Source organism: Rhinopithecus roxellana, chromosome 13 (assembly GCF_007565055.1).
Source record: "Rhinopithecus roxellana isolate Shanxi Qingling chromosome 13, ASM756505v1, whole genome shotgun sequence".
NCBI classification, from domain to species: Eukaryota; Metazoa; Chordata; class Mammalia; order Primates; family Cercopithecidae; genus Rhinopithecus; species Rhinopithecus roxellana.
The window spans coordinates 120665994-120690560 of NC_044561.1; the positions used below are offsets into that span (position 1 = coordinate 120665994).

At 44.3% G+C, this 24567-nt stretch overlaps 1 protein-coding gene across 14 annotated transcripts in view; it reads right to left on the minus strand.

Annotated features, from left to right (window-relative positions):
• Positions 1-24567, minus strand: part of ZMYND8 (zinc finger MYND-type containing 8) — a 154798-nt gene that overhangs the window by 62489 nt on the left and 67742 nt on the right. For all 14 annotated transcript variants that reach the window (XM_010384163.2, XM_010384161.2, XM_010384159.2 and 11 more), the window contains 6 exons: positions 22623-22715; positions 20707-20794; positions 17763-17818; positions 13783-13860; positions 12304-12419; positions 5520-6001 (listed from right to left, as the gene is read on the minus strand). In XM_010384163.2, the coding sequence (XP_010382465.1) occupies positions 5520-6001; positions 12304-12419; positions 13783-13860; positions 17763-17818; positions 20707-20794; positions 22623-22715 (913 nt within the window). The remainder of the gene's footprint in view (positions 1-5519; positions 6002-12303; positions 12420-13782; positions 13861-17762; positions 17819-20706; positions 20795-22622; positions 22716-24567) is intronic.

The window sequence follows — 24567 nt, forward strand, 5'->3', positions numbered from 1 at the left end:
AGGTGGGATTATCAGTGACTTTATTTTATTGATTGATTGAGATGGATGGAGTCTTGCTCTGTCGCCCAGGCTAGAGTGCGGTGGCGCCATCTCAAGCTCACTGCAACCTCTGCCTCCTGGGTTCAAGTGATTCTCCTGCCTCAGCGTCCTATGTAGTTGGGACTAAAGGTGTGTGTCACCACACCTGACCTGGCCAATTTTTTGTATTTTAGTAGAGACAGGGTTTCGCCATACTGGCCAGGCTGGTCTCAAACTCCTGACCTCAAGTGATCTGCCCACCTTGGCCTCCCAAAGTGCTGGAATTACAGGCATGAGCCACTGCACCCGGCCATCAGTGACTTTAAATTCTGTAATTAAGAATTATTTTGAGGCCGGGCGCGGTGGCTCAAGCCTGGTAATCCCAGCACTTTGGGAGGCCGAGACGGGCGGATCACGAGGTCAGGAGATCGAGACCATCCTGGCTAATACAGTGAAACCCTGTCTCTACTTAAAAAAAATACAAAAAAATAGCCGGGCGACGAGGCGGGCGCCTGTAGTCCCAGGTACTCGGGAGGCTGAGGCAGGAGAATGGCGTGAACCCGGGAGGCGGAGCTTGCAGTGAGCTGAGATCTGGCCACTGCACTCCAGCCTGGGTGGCAGAGCAAGACTCCGTCTCAAAAAAAAAAAAAAAAGAATTATTTTATGAGAAAAACATGTTCGTTTCATAATTATTTTAAAAAGGGAGTTTATGAAACCTTTCCTTTCTTTTTTTTTTTTTGAGACAGAGTCTCACTCTGTTGCCCAGGCTGGAGTACAGTGGTGCAATCTCAGCTCACTGCAAGCTCTGCCTCCCGGATTCAAGCAATTCTCCTGCCTCAGCCTCCCGAGTAGCTGGGATTACAGGCGCATGCCACCATGCCTAGCTAATTTTCTGTAGTTTTAGTAGAGATGGGGTTTAGCAGAGATGTGTTAGCCAGAATGGTCTTAATCTCCTGACCTCAAGTGATCCGCCCCGCCTCGGCCTCCCAAAGTGCTGGGATTACAACTGTGAGCCACCGCACCCACACCCTCTTTCCTTTCTTAAATGGTAACCCACAGTGTAGCTACGAGACCAAAGGACCATTAGCCCAGAGGGTGGTGAATGTCAGGCCCCCCAACTCCGACTGTAATAGATATTAATAACTTACATTGAGATCGTGCAAGCAAATACCAGTGAAGGTAACCATTCTGGCCAGGAGGTCTACATAAAGGGGGAACTACAAAAATCACCGAAAATATTAACCACTTAGGCCATCCAGCTAGCAAGATTATAGGACACTGTGAGTTAAAGGCTTCTGGCTGAGCAAAGTGCTCCTTAGAAAGCTAAATATCGGCCGGGCGCGGTGGCTCAAGCCTGTAATCCCAGCACTTTGGGAGGCCGAGACGGGCGGATCACGAGCTCAGGAGATCGAGACCATCCTGGCTAACACGGTGAAACCCCGTCTCTACTAAAAAATACAGAAAACTAGCCGGGCGAGGTGGCGGGCGCCTGTAGTCCAGCTACTCGGGAGGCTGAGGCAGGAGAATGGCGTAAACCCGGGAGGCGGAGCTTGCAGTGAGCTGAGATCCGGCCACTGCACTCCAGCCTGGGCGACAGAGCGAGACTCCGTCTCAAAAAAAAAAAAAAAAAAAAAAAAAAAAAAAAAAAAAAAAAAAAAAAAAAAAAAAAAAAAGAAAGCTAAATATCCAGTTCTAAGGATTATAGGCACACAGCTCTGAGTTCTCCAATCTTCTAAACAAAAACAAGATTTCTACACTGTTGTAAAAGTTTTATGCAATAACATTTCTTTTTTTTTTTTTTTTTTTTGAGACGGAGTCTCGCTCTGTCACCCAGGCTGGAGTGCTGTGGCCGGATCTCAGCTCACTGCAAGCTCCGCCTCCCGGGTTCACGCCATTCTCCTGCCTCAGCCTCCCGAGTAGCTGGGACTACAGGCGCCGCCACCTCGCCCGGCTAGTTTTTTGTATTTTTTAGTAGAGACGGGGTTTCACCGTGTTAGCCAGGATGGTCTCGATCTCCTGACCTCGTGATCCGCCCGTCTCGGCCTCCCAAAGTGCTGGGATTACAGGCTTGAGCCACCGCGCCCGGCCTATGCAATAACATTTCAATTTGTAGTGTTGCTGGTTACAAAACTTTCACTGGTGAGGCTACTTCTGTTATTTTCTATTCTATGACACTGCAATTTTTGTACACGATTTTGGATGAACTACTGCCTTATCTCAATTATATTATCCTGACTGTGGAAGCATTTAAATACAAATTTCCCGTCTCCCTCCACTAAATACTATTATCACTGCTAACAGCAGAGGGCAGTAGGGTGCAGAGAAAGGAAACCGGTCTGGACACAGATTCTGGCTGTGGGGACTTTCACACCTCCCTTACACTCTGCATGGCTCTCAATTTGCCTTCTGTAAAATGGGGAGACTGACTCAGTTTCTTCCAATCCTCTTAGTCTGTAATAGTGGTTGGCAAACTACAGCTCAAAGGTAAAACTGGGCATACCACCTGTTCCTGCCTGGCCTGCAAGCGAAGAAAGGTATTTTAACATTTTTTTAATGGTTGGGGGGAAAAGAATTAATAGCTCATGAAACATGCAACTTATATGAAATTTAAATTCCAGTGTCTGGACACCTTGGGAGACCGAGACGGGTGGATTACTTGAGGTCAGGAGTTTGAGACCAGCCTGGCCAACATGGTGAAACCCTGTCTCTACTAAAAATACAAAGAACAGCTGTGCATGGTAACACACGCTTGTAATTCCAGCTACTCGGGAGGCTGACGTGGGAGGATTACTTGAACCCGGGATGTGGAGGCTGCAGTGAGCTGAGATCATGGTACTGCACTCCAGCGTAGGCAACAGAGCAAGACTTCATCTCAAAAAATATAAAAATTTAAATAAATAAATAAATTCCAGTATTCATTAAAAAAGTTTTAATGGAACTCAGCCACACACTGTCTATGGCTGCTCTATTTTCTTCTATCTAGCTAGCTATCTGTTTATTGAGCTGGGGTCTCACTCTATTGTCCAGGCTGGAGTGCAGTGGCACAATCATAGGTCATTGTGGCCTCAAACTCCTAGGCTCAACTGATCCTCCCAGCTCAGCCTCCTCAGTAGCTGGGACTACAGCAGCTTGTGACTACTTTAGTGGAACAATGACTGAATAGTTGCACAGTTGGAAAAAAGACCCAAAAAGCCTAAAATACATACTATCCGGCCCCTGACAGAAAAGGGGGCAATTTGTAAGAGTAAAATAATTTTCAGTATCACTGTCTCTTCCTACACTACACATTGGCTAATTCATGATTACTAAAATGACCTAAGCACATACCAGTAAGGAGGTTATATTTTAGGAAAGGGATTTTAAAGTCTACTCAAATGGGGGATTCTACTAACTTCTCACCTAAAAAGCCACTCAAAGAATGAGGTATTTTTCCAGGAAGTCTGATGTCATTATCTTTCTCCTTTTGTACCTCCCAAGCGAAGAGAGAAGCTAAATTAAACACATTATCCTGTTCTTATATTCCTATAAAACTGAATTTTTTGAAATGTGGTACAGGAGAACCAATGGTCGTATATATGCCACATTTCATTTTACTAGTTATGTATTAATTTCACATACATGAGGAAAAACCACAACAAGCAATTTAAACACATGAGCCTATACATTGTGTTTAGCTTAGGACAAAGCTGCATTACAATTTTAATATTTAAGTATGTAATAAAATACAGCAGAAAACCATGGCAACGAAAGTTCAGGCAACACTAATTCACAAAGTCGCTGCCAAGGTTAAAATTTAAAACATTTCCTGAAAAGCATGTTCGTTATGGGAACTAATGTGCTCAAGGGTTTGTGTAATTAACTACCATGTTTTGTGAACTTGGCTTAAATGGAACCGTATCATGGAACAAAGTAAGCTTTTAAGGACTCTGGTCAGAAACAAGGGAGTAAAAAGGAAGACTTTTCTGAAACTGTGTCAACACAAATTATGTCAACTCCAAAACAAAACTCTACGACTCAACCATGAGTATCTAGGACCACACGGCTATGAATCAGAACGAGAGAAAGACAGACTGCAGCCTTTATTTTACAGAACCAAAAGCCACAGGCTCTCTCTAACCCTCCTACGACCATCTGGGAAGCAGCTAGAAGCAGTTCTTCATAATAAACCAAGGAAAAGAAAAAACAAAAAACAATGTCCCAAGAAACAACACAAGCAAAGTCAGCAGAATTATTTGAGTTCACAACTAAGTCCTTATTATTTTAACTTTTGGGGACATTCATGGTATCTTGAAGAACTGATGCTTGCTCCTTAAAGAATTCCTGTAATTTTACTTAAAAACCTGACATTTAAGAATTGGAGGTTTTACTTAAATACTCAGACTTTGGGCCAAGCACAGTGGCTCACACCTGTAATCCCAGCACTTTGGAAGCCCAAGGCGGGTAGATTACTCAAAGTCAGGAGTTCGAGACCAGCCAGGCCAACATGGTGAAATCCCATTTCTACTAAAAATACAAAACTTAGCTGGACTCAATGGTGCGCACCTGTAATCCCAGCTACTCGGGAGGCTGAGGAACAACAATCACTTGAACCCAGGAGGTGGAGATTGCAGTGACCTGACATGGTGCCACTGCACTCCAGTCTGGGTAACAGAGCGAGACTATGTCTCAAAAAAAAAAAAAACAACAAAACAATAACACAACTACTAAAGGATATGACCTTTAAGGGAATGGGATCACACTAGGAAGACAGAGCACTATGGTTATTTTTTACCTTTTTTTGTTTGTTTGTTTTTTGAGACAGGGTCTCACAAGGGGTCACACTTCACCCAGGCTGGAATATAGTAGCGCAATCATGGCTCACTGCAGCCTCAACCTCCTGGGCTCAGGCAATCCTCCCACCTCAACTATAGTCCCAGAGTAGCTAGGACTACAGACACATGCCACCACGACCAGCTAATTTTTGTATTTTTAGTAGAGACAAGGTTTTTGCCATGTTGCCCATGTTGTTCCATGGTCTGGAACTCCCGAGCTAAAGCAATCTGACTGCCTCACCCTCCCAAAGTGCTGGGACTACAAGGCATGAGTCACGGCGCCTGGTCAAGTATTATTTTTTATCATATGTGTTTCTCTAACATTTGTGCCATGTAGTGTGACTGTAGGGTTTTGATAGAAAAATACAATTTCAACTAAAAATTATTTGTGTTATGGAAAGTCAATAATCCAAAATGCAGTGACATTTGAACAGAACGCCAAAAGATTTCTGGCCATCTCCATCTACTTCTAGGTATAACCTCCAGGTGGCCTTTTGGAAACACTTTTCTCATTTCTGGGTCCCTAGCAGGAAGAATTCCATCTGGTGACTTCTTGAAAATCTGCTCTGTGGCCCCCTACAGTTCCCCGCGATTGCTCGATGCTCACCTGCTTGGGCCCACCAGGTGTGTACCCATGGGAAACCCCCGTGTCCGAGGGGCCTCCTCCCCACTTCCCCGCACGGAGCTGACCTGTGCTCTTATCCAGGAAGTCCATGGACTCCTCACTCGCGCTGAAGTGGCTGGACGTGGCCTTCTTCTCGGCATCCTGCTCCACGTCAGAGCCTGTGTGCACGGAAGAGTTTGTGCTCATGGGGGAGCGCGGCATATCCGACAAGGAAATCCGGCGGCCTGTGCCCCCACTCAGCACGGGCTTGCTCATCAGGATCTTGGGGGACGCCGTCATGTCAAAGTTGAGCTTGACCTTCTCCTGCTTGTCTATCTTGGCAGTGCCGGCACTGGGGTTGGTGGGATCGAGCAGCATTTGGTACTGGCTGTTGGGTGTGTAGGGTGTCCTGAATGGAGAGTAATTAAAAACCCCAAACTTCCTGCGGATGTTCTCCACGTAAACCTCCATCTCTTGCATGGCACTGTTGAAGATGCTCTTAGTCTTTTTCACAGAAAAAGGAATTTCTTTAGACATGAGGTAGCAATTATTTATTGGAACCCAGGCCCTAGGAGGGCAAAAGATAAAGAGAGTTTAAGTCAACTTCAGTAATTTCCAAGATTGCTTTTTTCTTGATGTGAACCAAATTAGCCAAGCATGTTTGCCAAGATTCTTATTCTATTAAAAAAAAAAAAAGGCCGGGCGCGGTGGCTCAAGCCTGTAATCCCAGCACTTTGGGAGGCCGAGACGGGCGGATCACGAGGTCAGGAGATCGAGACCATCCTGGCTAACACGGTGAAACCCCGTCTCTACTAAAAAAATACAAAAAACTAGCCGGGCGAGGTGGCGGGTGCCTGTAGTCCCAGCTACTCGGGAGGCTGAGACAGGAGAATGGCGTAAACCCGGGAGGCGGAGCTTGCAGTGAGCTGAGATCCGGCCACTGCACTTCAGCCTGGGCGACAGAGCAAGACTCCGTCTCAAAAAAAAAAAAAAAAAAAAAAAAAAAAAAAAAAAAAACTTGGTTTGAAGGATTAATTACTGATCCATTTAACAAGCAAGTTCTACCATAACAGAACATGAACAACAAAACTTCAGCTAAAACATTTAAAAGTGCAATAGACTTAGTCATTGTGAGCCATTAAAGAAACAATCCTCTCTGGTTTTCTCTTGGTAGAGAAAAATAAATCAGCCACTGCATCCGACAACACTTCTGAAAAGAGACTTATTCCTCAGGTCGCACTCAGACATAAAGAGCTTCCTTTTCCCACTGCCATTCTAAGTAGGACCAGAAGGAAACTTTGGAACACTGCATTCCTAAAAGGAGGCACATGTTTTTGAATGTGAGATAATTCAAATAGAAAATCACTGAAAAAGGACCCCATTAGCCACCAGGCGTATACTTTCCACCCCCCATCCCAGGCCAGTTCCATCTTCCTAACGTCCATACCCCACATTCCAATTTTGCTCTGCAAAGACCTATGAGAGCATGTCTTTGCAGAGCAAACAACGCCAGCAGCAGCTTTTCTGGAACCAGAGCCAGTGGCCCCCGGGGGAGGTGGGAACACCATAACCGCTGCTGTGGGTGATCGTGCAGCTGATATAGGGACATCCCAGACATTACTTGGCTACCATGTATGATCCACTGGCCTCAACCCAGTTTCTGGTTGGGAAAACTGGTGAGAATAAGCTTTCCAAGGAGGGCTTTCGTGGGGGATTTTTTTGTTTATGATGAATTAATTTTATTTATTTATTTATTTATTTATTTATTTATTTATTTATTTGAAATGGAGACTCGCTCTGTCGCCCAGGCTGCAGTGCAGTGGCACTATCTCAGCTCACCGCAACCTCTGCCTCCTGGGGTTCAAGCAATTCTCCTGCCTCAGCTTCCCAAGTAGCTGGAACTACAGGTGTGTGCCACCATGCCCAGCTAATTTTTGTATTTTTAGTAGAGATGGTGTTTCACTATATGTTAGCCAGGCTGGTCTTGAACTCCCGACCTTGTGATCCACCCACCTCAGCCTCCCAAAGTGCTGGGATTACAGGTATGAGCCACTGCGCCTGGCCTTTTTGGCTTGTTTTTTTTTTTTGTTTTTTTTTTTTTTTTTTTTTTTTTTTTTTTGAGGCGGAGTCTCGCTCTGTCGCCCGGACTGGAGTGCAGTGGCCGGATCTCAGCTCACTGCAAGCTCCGCCTCCCGGGTTTACGCCATTCTCCTGCCTCAGCCTCCCGAGTAGCTGGGACTACAGGCGCCCGCCACCTCGCCCGGCTAGTTTTTGTATTTTTAGTAGAGACGGGGTTTCACCGTGTTAGCCAGGATGGTCTCGATCTCCTGACCTCGTGATCCGCCCGTCTCGGCCTCCCAAAGTGCTGGGATTACAGGCTTGAGCCACCGCGCCCGGCCCTTTGGCTTGTTTTTTTAAGAGACTAGGTTTCCCTCTGTCACCCAAGCTGGAAAGCAGAAGCATGATCAAGGCTCACTACAGCCTCGAACTCCTGGACTCAAGGACTCCTCCCAGATCAGCCTCCCAAGTAGCTCGGGGTACAGGCACGCACCACAACACACCCAGATCATTTTTAATTTTTGTATACTTTTGTAGAGATGGGGGTCTCACTACATTACCCAGGATGGTCTTGAACTCCTGAACTCAAGCAATCCTCCCACCTTGGCCCCCGCAAGAGCTTCCAAGGTGGCCTTTTAGATTTCACAGACCACAAACTCAAGCCCGGTAGAAAGCAGTAGGGAACAAAGGGGACTTTGCAGAAGTAGAAAACTCACGTCTGGTGGAAAGGGAGAAAGCGGTATCTACTCAGCTGCTGTCCCAAAGCAACTATGTAGGAATCTGGACCCAACACTGTCACGTCTTCCAACATTTTAAAGAGAAGAAGGAAAAACAGACTTCTTGGCCGGGCGTGGTGGCTCAAGCCTGTAATCCCAGCACTTTGGGAGGCCGAGACGGGCGGATCACGAGGTCAGGAGATCGAAACCATCCTGGCTAACACAGTGAAACCCCGTCTCTACTAAAAAATACAAAAAACTAGCCAGACGAGGTGGCGGGCGCCTGTAGTCCCAGCTACTCGGGAGGCTGAGGCAGGAGAATGGCGTGAACCCGGGAGGCGGAGTTTGCAGTGAGCCGAGATCCGGCCACTGCACTCCAGCCTGGGCAACAGAGCGAGACTCCACCTCAAAAAAAAAAAAAAAAAAAGACTTCTTATGTTACATTTTACCCCCATTTCAACAGTTGGCATCTAAGAGAAAACAACCCAGGAGAAATAAAGCATATCCCTGGGACAGAATTCAGAATACAGGCGGATTGTTTGCAAGGTTTGGTGATACCAGATCACAACACAAACTGAAACTAAACACCCCAAAAATATCGATCTGCTCTATCAGAGTGCTGGAAATCACCAGCTTCTCATCCATTCTGACTGCTGTCTTTCTGCTGACACCTGAAAAACCATACCTCTAGCAAGAGGGGCAGAGCAGAACAGAAGCCAGATGCCCTCAAGGTAAGAGTTTGCCTCACGGTGAGATTCTGCGTTCAAAGTGAGTGGGCACAGATCAGGACTACTAGACAGGACAGATCTGAGAAGACATCGGGGTATCCAGGGCTGTCCCAGGGCAAATGACGCGCCCTTCCTGAGCTAGTCTCAGCTCTGTTACTGAGAAAAAGGAGAGTGAGTCCTTAACTGGAGAATCAAGAGGCAGGGCCACCAGGAGCTTATCACCAGATGGTCCTGGTATCATAACCTCGAAACCCCCACCTGCTCCACACCCACCTCACCCACACACTTCTGTCTAGTATCCAAGGCCCTCATTGTTCCCTCCCCGCAAGTATTTTCCATGAACTTGCTTGGCAGGGAAGAAAAAAGTCTCTTTTCTTTAAAACAAGCCCAGGGCTGGACATGGTGGCTCACACCTGTAATCCCAGCACTTTGGGAAGCGGAGAAGGGATCACGTGAAGTCAGGAGTTCGAGACCAGCCTGGCCAACACGGTGAAACTCCGTCTCTACTAAAAATGGAAAAATTAGCCGGATGTGTTGGCACGCCCCTGTAATCCCAGCTACTCAGGAGGCTGAGCTGGAAGAATTGCTTGAACAAGTCACTGCACTCTGTGCTGGGCGACAAAGCAAGCCCCCACCTCAAATAAATAAATAAATAAATAAATAAATAAATAAATAAATAAATAAAACAAGCCTGGTGACAGAGCAAGACCCCCCTTAGATAGATAGATAGATAGATAGATAGATAGATAGATAGATAGATAGATAGACAGACAGATAGATAAAAGCAAGCCCAGGAAGTATTTCAAGGGAAATTCGACTTGCTTGACAAAATAAGAGTCTCTGCAAGGGGCAATATCCAGCTTCACATTATCTCAGTTCTAACCCCATGATGGCTTCTCCCTAGCTATGTGACCCCAGGCACTCTCTGACCTTAAGTTTTCTTATTGATAAAATAGACATAAAAGCAGCTTCCACAAAAAAAGCTCTTAAAACACTGCCCAGTACATAGTAGGCAACTGGTTGGTGTCCGCTTTTTTTTTTTTTTTTTTTTTTTTTTTACTCTGCAGGCATTTAATAAAGTATTTCCTATATTTTTATATAACTGTGCACCTATAATACAAAACTAGGCCAGGCACAGTGGCTTACGCCTGTAATCCCAGCACTATGGGAGGCCAAGGCAGAATGGATCGGTTGAATCCAGGAGTTCAAGACCAGCCTGGGCAACATGGCGACCCCGTCTCTACTGAAAACACAAAAAATTAGCCGGGCATAGTGGCACATGCCTGTAGACCCAGCTACTTGGGAGGCTGAGGCAGGAGAATGGCTTGAACCCAGGAGGGGGAGGCTGCAGTGAGCCGAGATCTCGCCACTGCACACGCCAGCCTAGGTGACAAACCAAGACTCTGTTCCAAAGAAAAAAAGAATGGTGGTCAGAGACTCCCTGCCCAAAGCCTACTAAAACATCCTAAGACCTCCAAAGTTGTTTCTCTACCACTGTGGAAGGTCCTGAACAACTCCCTACAGGGGATCTCCTCACCCAAAACAAGCCAAACAATGCAGTGTGCTCCCTTAAAGCAGGTGCTAAGAGGGCCTAGGAAATTGGTGACCATCAGACTCATGCTGCTTTCTTTTTCACAAACAGAAGGGGGCCAGCTTCCACGACAGCTCTCATCCAGAACCAAGACCTAAACACACAAAAGCTTTTGGGAAACAGCTTCTGCACACAGAGCTGACCAACTCACACACCGTTCTTCATGCTCTGTAAGCCACCTTCAGTGGTTGTCTGACGGGTGAGAGACAGAGGTCCCTGCAGAGCAGTCACAGCTGAGAGACTAGAGCCATCAACCCTAAGGATCTGGGAATACTGGGTACAAGGGGGTAGGTATCGTTTTCTCCCATCCTGCCTGTGTCCTAAGTATATCTACTCATAGTGTATCAACCTATAGAGTAAGACTCCCACATCATCAAGATGGTTCACATTTGTTAAGCTCTGATGAAGAGGAGGGATGTACAGCCTGTCACCAATTCCTCCTGCTCTTCAAATAAAAAAGAAACTCCTGCCTAGCCCTCTAACTGCAGCTCCAAGCATCCTCTCCTCCCCTGACCCTGTTTAAATCCCACTATCCTCCCAGCATTTCCTGAACCCTCTCAGCCTCAGCCCTTCCCCTCCCAAGCCTCTGCTCTTCCTGGTCCCTCATCCCAGATCTTCGTACCAGGCCCCCACCACTACCTCCTGATCTGAGATTATCTTGCCTATTAGTTCACTTGTGTATCATCCTTCTTCCCCGCTAGGATATCAGCCTTCACGTGGGCAGGAACATGGAATCACCAGCCTCCACTACACAGCCTGGCATGCAGCAGGCATCAAATATGTATTTCTTTGAATGAAGGAATAAAGGAATTAAAGTCAAGGTGCAATACTTCCTACCAAATCCAGCACCATCTCAATAATTTCCATTTTGTCTTCTGACAGTGAACTGTTGGGATTCCTAGTATATGAGTTTGCAAATGATTTGGGAATTCACTCTTTTGGTCTGCAAGACGACTAGCAAAATTTAGCAGGGGAAACAAATTTCAGCTTCTGGACACTCTGTGTGTGTACATAATTTGTAGTATATGTATCTTAAGCAGTCTCCCCTACACACTAACACGCTTTCTCAAACCAATCGGTAGGGCTTCAAAAGGGGCTTTGCCTTAGTTAATCATAACTTGATAAAAGAGAACTAAGATATTAACTGCTGCTCATCTCTGCCTACCTGTTGTTCTCAAGCACGCAGTGGGCTCTGCTCTACAGGGAACTGCTATTAGCTGGAATAATTCACTCTGCCGGGTGCGGAGGGGAAGGGGAGGGCAGGAAGGCTGGGAGGGAGGGCTCACACCTGTCAAAACAGCAACCCCTTATAATTTCCCATTGTAGCTTCAGAGAAAAGGGAACAGGAGAGAACTACTCAGCATGATGATAAGAGATTCATTTACTGGCAATCTAGGAAACGACTTCTAATCTTTGAAAGAATGATTTGGAAAGCAGTTTCCATGGAGGTTTAATTTACTTCAGAAACCCCTCCCAAAAGCCAAAACAAAACAAAAAAGAAGAGCAGCACTTCAAACAGCCACAGAACCCATTCCAATTTTGGTTTCATCAACAGACCCAGTAAAGTAAGATGACTTTCTAACACACCTGAGAAAACTAGCCCACGCCATTACCAAGCTTAACATACCACAGGAAATTTATTTCAACAACAAGATCAATGGTTGGTATCATGACAATAATCAGAACAATAGCTACAGCCTCCAATTCTTTTCTTATCTAATAACAGTATCAAAGTTCAGTGAAAGCTACATGTTCCAAGCCTGTGATTAACTCCCACCTGTCATGTTGTCCAAAGAATCGGGCATCGACCTGCCCATCTTTATCCCTCAGAGCTTTTGCAGGCCAGAATGGAAACCCCTTCAGTTTGGCCCAGACCAAAGGATGTGGATTGCTCTAGGAAAAGAAAAACAAGATTCAGAGTTTGTACATATCTGACAGCAAGATACCCACCAAAGTCTGGTATGTGAGGATGAAGCAGGATTGTGGGACACAGGCCATGAGTGGAAAAAGAGTTTCGAGCAGGGTCAGCCCGTGTGGTATTCCCTAAAAGGTGTGTGGCCAAGACACCTGGACAAAACTGCAAACGGAGTTAAATGGTGAAATCAAAAGCTGAATGAAGTCCAGGCACGGTGGCTCACGCCTGTAATCCCAGCACTCTGGAAGGCCAAGGTGGTGGATCACTGAGGTCAGGAGTTCGAGACCAGCCTGGCCAACATGGTGAAATCCCATCTCTACTAAAAACAGAAACATTAGCCGGACATGGTAGCACTGTTAGTTCCAGTTACTCAAGAGGCTGAGGCAAGAGAATCACTGGAACCCAGGAGGCGGAGGTTGCAGTGAGCCAGGATCACGCCACTGCACTCCAGCCAGGGCAACAGATCAAGACTCCACTTCAAAAAAAAAAAAAAAAAAACACGATGACTAAACCAGGGTTGTTGGATCCTAGCTGTACCATTACTACCTGGGCAGGCACGAGCAAGACATTTCACCTTTCTGTGCAACATACACACACAGAGACAATGACGCCAGTACCTTCTGTTACATTTGGATTAAATGTGCATCATACCTAGCGTCTGATAAGGGGCAGTATTTTGCTACCTTTATTCTTTATTGAAGGCTATGCAGAGCCTTCGCTATTCCCATGTTAATCTCCAAAGGCACGAAGAGATGCAAAGTGTATTTTCTCAACTTTCCTTGCCTAATCTTGCCTCCGAACCCACTCCAACCTGCCACCCCCACCAACACACACACCAGTGCATCCCAACAATGTACTTCTCTCTGCAGTAGCCCAGTCTGGGAAAGGGAGATACATGGGGAAACTAGGGTGACTTTATTTCCCCAAGGAACCATGTTTTGGAGGAACTATGGAGTTAATCCAGGGAAGCATTTTCAAACCTCTTAAAATAGAACCAACATGATTTGTAAATCACACACTGATTTAAGCTCATCTTATTATCTGAACAGCTTTGCTGCATCCCACATCTCTGATGAGCTCCCTTTTATGCTACATCTTGCAGTCTGCCCAGGCTAATCAACCCAGGAAACCATGATGCTATCTCTGGCACATGAACTTTCAGCCCAAGAGGTTTATCCTACCTGGATTGCTTTCCCTCTGTCATAACTTTATCAGCAAAAAATTATCTTAAAACTCCATCCAAAGTTTCATCTAATAAGCCACCTGGAAAAAGCTGTCTCGGGGTAGTCATCCAAGGCACAGGGTTCCGTAAATGAAATAAGCAAAGTAAATCCAACTTACACAAGGCTCACAAAACCAGTTATCTCGTTTTTGGCAAGCAGCTAGATAACATTCTGGACATACTTCAATTTCATTCATCTGTAAAGCAAAAATACATTAGAATGTGTCACCCCAGAGGTGGATATCTTGTGGACCTCAATCAATGCTTGATGATTTTGAAGGTTAAGATGTTTTAAAGTCCCACAGAGGGAACACCTTGGAGATGAATCCAACACCTTGGAGATGAATCCAACCTCTATGCATTACTCCCAGTGCTTCCACCCACTCCAAGCCATAGTCCTTTCTCTCTGGATCACTGCAACAGCTAACTCCCACATCACCTGCTTCCACTTTTACCCCCATTATAGACATTCTCTGCAGAGCAGCCACAGCCATCTTTTTTTTTTTTTTCCTCCTGAGTTTCACTCTGTTGCCCAGGCTGGAGTGCAGTGGCCCAATCTGGGCACACTGCAACTTTGCCTTCTGGGTCCAAGTGATTCTCGTGCCTCAGCCTCCCAAGTAGCAGAGATTACAGGTGTACACCACCACGCCCAGCTAACTTTTGTATTTTAGTAGAGTTTCACTATGTTGGCCAGGCTGGTCTCAAACTCCTGGCCTCAAGTGATCCACCCGCCTCAGCCTCCCAAAGTGCTGGGATTACAGGTGTGAGCCACCGCGCCCAACCCAGAGCCACCTTTTATAGAATAAATCTGATCTTGTCCTTCCCCTGCTTAAAAGTCCCCAGTGACTTCCCATTATACCCAGTAGTTCTCTGTCAGAGCACTTGAACCATTCCCCCCACCCCAGGGATCACATAGCAATGTCTGGAGACATTTTTGATTGTCACAAGTGGGCCAAAGGAGGGAGGGGGGGACTACTGGAATCTAAGAGGTACACGATAGTCCCTGCAACTAAGAATTCTCTAGCCCTAAGTGTCAGCAGTACCAAGCTGAGAAACTAACAGTGAAGTCTAATGACCTGACAGGTTCCTTCAAAGCCACATGTGATCGGGCCTCAGCCCACCTGTCTGGGCTCACCTTGCAGCACCTCCGTTCCCCAACCCCTTCCAGCCACTGTGGCCTGCTCTGCTTGCCAAACTCATTTCTATGTCCACAGTAGCTAATTAATACCACGTTGCCCTATTTCATCTTCACTGACAACAATCTGAAAATTCAATTAACTTATTGTCCTTTTCTATCATAAGAAAGTACATTCCCCTAGAGTAACATTGTGGCTTAGAGCCAAAGACACCAGAAGCTCCCTTCCTGGATCTCAAGTCAGACTCCACCGTTTACTTAGCTCTGTGACTTTAGGGTAAGCTGCTTCTCTTCTCGAAGCCCCAACTTGTTGATGTATTGAAGAGAAAAAAAAAGCAGCACCCACCACAAAGGGCTGTTGTAAGAAATTAAATGAGATAAATGTAAAGTGCTTCAAGTGACAGAGTAATCAATTTCACCCATTAACATTTATTGAAGACTTAAGAGTGTGCTAGTAGTATTCTAAGAATTCTGTAAATATTAACTCATTTATCCCATACACCCCATGAGATTAAAAAAAAAAAAAAAATGAGGCCCCAAAAAGTTAAGTAACCTGCCCAAGGTCTTACAGCAACAAAGTGGCACAGTCAAGATTTGAACCCAGGCAGTCAGGCTCCAAAACCCATGCAGGTCACCACTGCACTGATATTTGTTATTCCTTTCTACCATTATCAGCCTTTTTCTTCTCTTTAACTCTTATCATCATGCAAGGTGCCACGTATGTAATAGGTGCTCAATAATTGTAAGACTAACAGACTTCACAGGTCAGTGAATAAGTAAGTGAATGAATGTGCGAACAAATGCATGGATGGCAAAGTGCACCTCCTGCTTCTAGCCCACTCTACTTCTGGGCTGTTCCAAAGGAACATACCCAAAATAGCCCATATGACTTGTCGTCAAGGAAATGAAAACTGAAATCACAGTAAGATGTCTACTATTTTTGTTTGTTTGTTTTGTTTTGTTTTGTTTTTGAGACGGAGTCTCGCTCTGTCGCCGAGGCTGGAGTGCAGTGGCGCGATCTCGGCTCACTACAACCTCCACCTCCCAGGTTCATGCCATTCTCCTGCCTCAGCCTCCCGAGTAGCTGGGACTACAGGCGCCCGCTACCACGCCTGGCTAATTTTTTTATTTTCAGTAGAGACGGGGTTTCACCGTGTTAGCCAGGATGGTCTCGATCTCCTGACCTCGTGACCCGCCCACCTCAGCCTCCCAAAGTGCTGAGATTACAGGCGTGAGCCACCACACCCAGCCAGATGCCTACTGTTTTTACAAATTACATCGTTGGGGCAAGGGGACACATATATACATACAGTTTTGTAATTACAACTCCCAATATTGGAAAGGACATACCCTCATTGTAACTGGAACATCTGACATGTTCACAGCCTCATAGTAATTTTATTTCTAAAAATTCAACTAAGGAAATCATCAAACGCACAATGATATTCATCACCTTGTTACTTAAAATGCTGATAAAACTGGGTACTACTTAATGACAAGAGGAGTAATTAAATGAATGTCCATGAGTTGTACGTAATACTATACAGCCATGAAAAATTCTGTTCTTCCTACGAGTTTAATTACCTAGGAAACAGAGAAAATACATAAAATAAACTAAGTGAAAAAGCAGTTTATAAAACTCTCTACATATAAATATAGACATAAGCTGGGCTTGGTGGCTGAGGCCTATATTCCCAGAGTCTTGGGCGGCTGAGGCAGAAGGATAGCTTGAGCCCAGGAGTTTGAGACCAGCCTGGGCAACATGGCAAAACCCCATTTCTACAAAAAAAAAAAATTATTAAAAATTTTAAAAAATTACCCAGGCTTTAATTAGCTGAGTGTGATGGTGTACCCAGTACAATTTGAGACTCTGCCTCAAAAAATACATAGAACTATATCTATATATAAATTTATATGGATAGATAACTTGTTTTCTTTTTTTCTCGAAGACAGAGTCTCACTCTGTCACCCAGTCTGGAGTGTAGTGGTGCTATCTTAGCTCACTGCAACCTCTGCCTCCCAAGTTAAAGTGATTCTTCTGCCTCAGCCTCCCGGTTTAGCTAGGATTACAGGCATGTTCCACCACACCCAGCCAATTTTTGTATTTTTAGTGGAGACAGGGTTTCGCCATGTTGGCCAGGCTGGTCTCGAACTCCTGGACTCAAGTGATCTGCCTGCCTCAGCCTCCCAAAGTGCTGGGATCACAGGTGTGAGCCACTGCACCTGGCCAGGTATCTATCTATCTATCTGGATATATCTAGATCTAGATCTATATATCCTTATATAAAAAGACATGGATGGGTCCCAATGCTATCTGAACAGTTTTTCTTTATGAATGAATGAGAGCACACTGACACGTTGAAGGTTATCCCATCTCAGTTTTTTATTCTCACAATGAGATCTGATAAAGAAAGCCTCCCTTGTACCATTTTGGCTGTGAGCCTGTCCCACAACCACCAGAGAGCCTCACAGCTCACATGCCTAAGATGTCTGTTCCATCCACACTATCACAATTATAGGCATTTGTAAGAAAACAAGTTCTCCTGGACACCTGGGCCACTCTCCCAGAAGCAGTCAAGGCCATGCCCCCAGATATCAAATCCTCTTCTGCAAGAGGACCAAAAGGGACCTGACACAATACCAGGCTGTGAGGCCAAGGTCAGAAATTACGAGTTCTATCTAGGCAATCAGGAAAAGACAGGAGGCCCAGTGCTTCCTGGTGACTCAAGGGTAAAAAACAAAAAGTCCTTTCCTTCTCCCTTAGATCACTGCTACCGTAAGGGTGTTTTATAATACACTGGGGCCCCTCTTTGTTCTTTTTACTTCCCTTGAAGAGTAGGGGTACTGCCTCAACAAATTCCAAAATCACCTTGGCTACCTACTAGGAGATTCTGCAAATGGAACCTCACTGCCCCATCCCCTCCCTCTGGGTGCATCTAAAACAGGACAGTGGGAAACACATACCTCATGTTCACAGATTTTGATGACTACTTTCGCTATTTGCGTCAATTTGTGATTTCCTAAGGGAATAAGAAAACAGGATTAATTCTAATGGAAATACTGCAACACTAGGCCTGGGGATTTTACTTGCACTAACAACGTGTTTACTTGCTTTTCCCCCAGGATTAAGCTTTTAAAGGCTAAAACCAGAGGTTCCTGGCTTCTAATAGTGATTCATATTATGTGATTCTTCCCATCAATGTCGATGACTCTTTGGCGCCTCGATGTCATCTTCTCTGCAACTGAGCAATTTATGTGGGTTTCCCTAGAGATCACAGATTAATACTTTTTAAATGCTTTGACACTCTAAAGGCTCGAATTAATGAAAAAAGGCCTTATTCTACCCATTATCCCAGATGCCAGTCCAAGAAGAATCCAAGAGAAAGAAGAAGACATTTTCTTGAATAGCTCTGGTGTGGCTAGTGCTTCAAAACACATTTTCTTCTTGGGCCAGATGTGGTGGCTCATGCCTGTAATCCCAGGGAGGCTGAGGCAGAGAGATCACTTGAGCCCAGGAGTTGAAGACCAGCCTGGGCAACTTTTTAGCGAGACCGCATCTCTAGAAAAAAGCAACACACACACACACACACACACACACACACACATTTTCTTCTCAGCTCCTCAAGAAGCCGTATTAGGAAGCAGGAATAAAATGTGCCCATTTAATGAATGAGTAAGCCAAGGTTCAGGAGTCATAATTTACATTACTTAGCTAAAAAAGTAATCATCTAGCCCCAGGTCTAACTCTACACTAAACCAGAGGACAAGATGGTCCAAAAGTCATGTTTTCTTTGAACATTATGGTATTTTTAGAAGTTGTAAATTTGTTGACATCAAGATTTCACACACACAAACACACAATATACCTACATTTCTGGTTTGCCTTGAAAACTCAGAAGATCCGATAACTATAATCAATGGAGCACTGGAGCTGCCAACAGCAACCTTTCCAGTCCAGGTAGGAGTTCTCTGTTCTCCATGATCCACAGCACATCACTTGACCTGCAGCCTTCTTCGCTTGTGCTAATGTTTTTGTTTTTCTACCTGACCTCATCCACTTGTTTATATAATCTGGGCCTTTCTATATATTCGAGTATATAATCTTTACATAAATTCTTTTTTTTTTTTCTTCTTGAGATGGATTCTCGTTCTGTCACCCAGGTTGGAGTGCAGGGGCGCAGATCTCAGCTCACTGCAACCTCTGCCCCCTGGGTTGAAGTGATTCTTGTGCCTCGGCCTCCAGAGTAGCTGGGATTATAGGCATGCACCACCCCACTCAACTAATTTTAGTATTTTTAGTAGAGACAGGGTTTCACCATGTTGGCCAAGCTGGTCTTGAACCCCTGACTCAAGTGATCCGCTCGCCTCAGAATCCCAAAGTGCTGTGATTATAGGCATGAGCCACTGCCCCGGCCCACACATTCTTAATGCCTAGTGCCTCTCCTTTTTTCCCTCCTTTCACTCTCAGCCCTGCTATAGTTAATAATGCAGTATGTGTGCGTAAAGCAGATATACATATCTTAAACACTAGCAAATAGGCTGGCGTGGTCTCTCACGCCTGTAATCCCAACACTTTGGGAGGCCAAGGCGGGCAAATCACTTGAGGTCAGGAGTTCGACACCAGCCTGGCCAACATGGTGAAACCCTATCTCTACTAAAAATACAAAAAATTAGCCGGGTGTGGTGGCACAGGCCTGTAATCCCAGCTACTCAGGAGGCTGAGGAACGAGAATCGCTTCAACCGAGGAGATGAAGGTTTCAGTGAGCCGAGATCACACCACGGCACTCCAGCCTGGGCGACTAAGTGAGACTCTGCCTCAAAATAAATAAATAAATAATCCTACTTTTGCAATGAACAAAATATCTGAATAGATGTTTACAAACAAAGACATACAAGTTACTAGTAAGCACAGGAAAAGATACGCAGTACCACTGATCATTAGGAAAAGGCAAACTAAAACCATCATGACATAATACTTTACACCTTCAAGAACAGGTAAAATTTAAAAGGCAGACAATATCAAGTGTTCGCCTTATATTGTATGGAGCTAAAGAAAAATCTAATATACCCTGCTGGTAGAATGTAAAATGATAGAACCACTTTGCAGAAACAGTTTGGTGAAACGTTCTAAGTTAAATAAAAACCTACTCACTGAGATGGCAACACCACTCCTAGGTATTTACCCAAGAGAAAGAAAAACCTATGTCCATGCAAAGACTTGCACAAGCAGGTTCACAGCAGCTTATTCCTAACAGCCCAAAGCTGAAAACAACCCAAATATCCATCAGCATCAACTAGGTAAATGGATGAATGGCGGCATATTGATCGAATGAAAAGAAAAATCAGTCAGCAACAAAAAAAGGAACCACTAATTACACATAACACAGATGACTCCTCAAAATATTACACTGTATGACAGCAGCCAGACACACAAGAGAACTACCTCGGACTCCATTTATATGAAATTCTACAAGAAGCAAAGCTAATCTATCCTAACACAAAGCAGAAAGTGGTTCCTGTTGAGAGTGGGTTTCCTAGAAAAGGGCATGTACGAGAATCCAACAGGCTGATAGGAATGTTCTGGATCTTGTGGTTACACATTTGAAAAATTCAATGAATATAAACATAAAATCTGCGTTTTATTTTATGCAATTATACTTCCATTAAAACAAGGTTTGTAGAAACAACACTAAAAGGTAGCAGCACCATGCAGCCGCAAGCCACTTTAGATGTCAGTTCATACCTTAAAATGAACTTGGTCACTGCCTCCTATTCACACATATTAGCACAATCGATACACAAGTATTCTCAGTATGAATTACGAGCCTGATTTTTGATGAAGGGCAGGAATTTGTGCAACACATACACAGCACACTCTCTTTCTTAGGAATCATCTAAGCCACTCACCCCCATTATAAATGATGCAGTTGTGCAAAATCCACTTTGCATCAGCCAGGAAGGCTTCTGTGCAGCCATACATTTTCTTTTTCGCGTTCTGGGAAGAAAAGCGATGAGGCATAATCACAGTGAGTCTAGACAAGCCACAGTCAGTGACTCTTGTGTCCCCACATAATTTTTGTAGCAGTCATTTGCCAAATCAATTAGTGTTCTTCCACTCATTTCCCAAGATGCTTCTTTTTAACCTACCGCACACTGACTAAAGAACATTTTTAATTTTTAGATCTATAACCCTATAAAAATGCACTCTTTGAATTTATCACAATAACTGGAATTTTCTCATTTTATAGTAGCTATCATTTATCATGTAACTTCTTCCAATAAACAGGGTAGTTTACTTATTTACTTTTTTTTTTTTTGAAGGTGGAGTTTCGCTCTTATTGCCCAGGCAGGAGTGCAGTGGCGCAATCTCGGCTCACTGCAACCTCCGCTTCCCGGGTTCAGGCGATTCCCTTGCCTCAGCCTCCCGAGTAGCTGGGATTACAGGCATGTACCACTATGCCCAGCTAATTTTAAGTAGAGACAGGGTTTCTCCACGTCGGTCAGGCTGGTCTTGAACTCCTGACCTCAGGTGATCTGCCTGCCTTGGCCTCCCAAACTGCTGGGATTACAGGCGTGAGCCACCGCGCCCGGACAAACAGGACATTATTTATTATTAATACATATTTATACATTATTTATTATTAGTCTTATGGTCTCACACAAACCTCACAATAATTTAATGAAGTACTTATTACCATACCCATTTTACAGAAAGGCAAACTGAGGTACAGTAATGTTAAGGAACGTTATCTAAAATTCCACAGCTCTTAACTTATAAAGTTAGGTTTCCAACTCCATCTCTTTTGAATGACTCCTTTTTCCACCATACCATGAAGGTATGTGCAATTTCCTAAAAACAGACTGGATTTATGGTTTGGAGTTATCAGGGAAGACAATATGAAGTAATGTTTCTTCCTCATGGATGCATTTCACTGCCCATATTTTGCTGCAAACAGTTTGAAAATCAGCATCCATCAGTTTGATGTGGACAATCTAAAGTGTTCCAAGTATAATTTTCAGCATGGAATTTCAGCATGAACTTTTAAAACTTTCAGGCATTTGGCTGGGTGCGGTGGCTCAAGCCTGTAATCCCAGCATTTTGGGAGGCCGAGACGGGCGGATCACGAGTTCAGGAGATCAAGACCATCCTGGCTAACACAGTGAAACTCCGTCTCTACTAAAAAAAATTCAAAAAACTAGCCAGGCGAGGTGGCGGGCACCTATAGTCCCAGCTACTCGGGAGGCTGAGGCGGGAGAATGGTGTAAACCCAGGAGGCGTAGCTTGCAGTGAGCTGAGATCTGGCCACTGCACTCCAGCCTGGGCGACACAGAGACTCCGTCTCAGAAAAAAAAAAAAAAAACCTTCAGGCATTCAAGAAATATCCTAATCAGTAGAATAAGTCAAATTCTAAGAAGCCACATCTTTATTGTTAATCTGGAGGCTTCCCAGACACTTAATTTTCTCTTCTTCCTTCCTGCTGCTCTCATTAGCACCTCCGAAAGAAAGAAGAGGTTAACGTTCAACTCAATCAAATCACTAACTCTTAGAAGCTACAGCTTTTGCAGGTAAAAAGCTAGAATCACTCGTGAAAGTATTACCAAAGAATTTCAACATTCCACTGCAATCTTGGAAGAATGTTACAAAAGAAAGACGTTAGAGAATCAAGAGTTCTTCTATCCAAATAAAGGAGCAATGAAAATGCAGAGAAACAATTTAAGATTGTTATGTCCAACTTGAGATAGAGTATGGGCAATGAGGGAAGAAGAGCCTTAGGCGTCTCAGCTGTGGGCTACAATGGTGAGGTTCTTTGATGGAGGCCAACCTTTTCCAAAGTACAAAGGTCCATTGGATGGAAGATGTATTCCGCATAGTCAGGGTGCTGTTCCAATGGAACAGGCTTCTGGAATGCGTCTGTCTACAAAAGAGAAGATATGCACACCCATCATTACTATGGAGAATCAAGCATTAATGCTAACAAACAGCTTGAAAAATGGAGACAACTTTTCAGATAATAAAGTTCTGAAGGTTTCCATAAAGGATGACCTTGGGGAGCTCCAAATTGTCTACCTTCTAATTCTGCCTGGTTATTGATAATTATGAGCCCAACTGTGATCCGATTTTATTCTTGGTTTTCAATACACACTCAAGAAACAGATCCTGTCTTCTTACATTAAGATTGACAATTACAATATGCACTGTAAGTTAAAAAGATGCTTTAACAAAATCAGCAACTTTCTCCTGACTGATTTGACGTTCAATGATTTATTTGAGAAATTAACGCCTTCTTCAATTTTTCTTCTTGGTCTTTAATTCTATGGATTAACAAGTCTACATGACTCATTCTTTTTGTAAACAGTCATTAGCACATATAATTTAGCCTATGAAAAATCGAAAGTAATTCCTTGCCACACTCAACATAAAAATTATACTATAGCAAAAAAAAAAAAAAAATTGTGCAAACCAAACTAAGCAAACTAGTGTTTCCACTGATTGAGATTGTATTTAAAAGAGCCTAATTTGTTAAAGGTTCTCAATTGAAGGGTATCCAATTGGCATGCTCTAAATTTTTATCATCTCATCAAAATTTCAGAATATAATCTCAAAGCAAAAGCTTCCTTTTTTTTTTAAAGAAAACCACAGTGATTAGCCCCAAGAATCTACATTTCTGTACAGTAATGGACTTAGACAGCAAACTCTCAGGAGTTCTACAAAGGGTCCCCACTAGCCCCTATGGTGCCTTTGTGCAAATCGGGTACGGGGCGCCACATCCGCAAGTTTCTCTAGATTCGTCTATAGGTGCCAGGTGCAGTGACTCATGCCTGTGATCCCAGCACTTTGGGAGGCTGAGGCAGGAGGATCATTTAAGGCCAGAAGTTCAAGACTAGCCTGGTAACACAGCGAGACCCTGTCATTACAAAACACCAATAATAAAAAAGTTAGCTGGGTGTGGCGGTATAGTTCCAGCTACTTGAGAGTCTGAGGTGGGAGCATCGCCTGAGCCCAGGAGGCTGACGGTGCAGTAAGCTATGATTGCGCTCCAGCCTAGGCAACAAAGCAACAGTCTGCCTCCAAAAAAAGAAAAGAAGGAAGGGAGGGATGGAGGAAGGGAGGGAGGGAAAATATTCATCTATAGAAAAAATGTCATAATATGCTTATTATATTGTCAAAATAATATTTTTTCAAGAACAAGTTATTTTTCTGCCATTTTCGTGAAAAGTATTATGATAAATATACAAAACCACAGTGGCTATGGTACGACCTGGGACTCACAGGTGGGGCACCTATGTGAGGTACACAATTGGCCAGCCCTGTCCCACATGCAGATTTTCCTCAAGGGGCAAAGGCTGTATATCAAATCCCATCTCAAAATTGAAGGAACTAACCAAAATCTCACCCTCTATGGAAAAGTCACTGATTGAGTTTTCCTTGAAAGTTCCATCACCAGATCTGGGACATAAATAAACTGTGTTGTGCTCAGCTTCCTCACTGAAATAGATTTTCCTAACTCCCATGGGAAGGAGCACAAAGCTCCCCTTGCTGGGTGTTGTATGAGGTTTCACTTTGCAACCAATCAGAATTTTCAATCCCCCTCAACGTTTTACTATGTCATTGCCCAAATTATACGGTTTGGTTCTGTGTCCCCACCCAACCTCATCTCAAATTTTAATCCCTATATGTCAAGGGAGGAACCTGGTGGGAGGTGACTGGATCATGGGGGTGGTTTCCCCCATCCTGTTCTCATGATAGTGAGTGAGTTCTCACAAGAT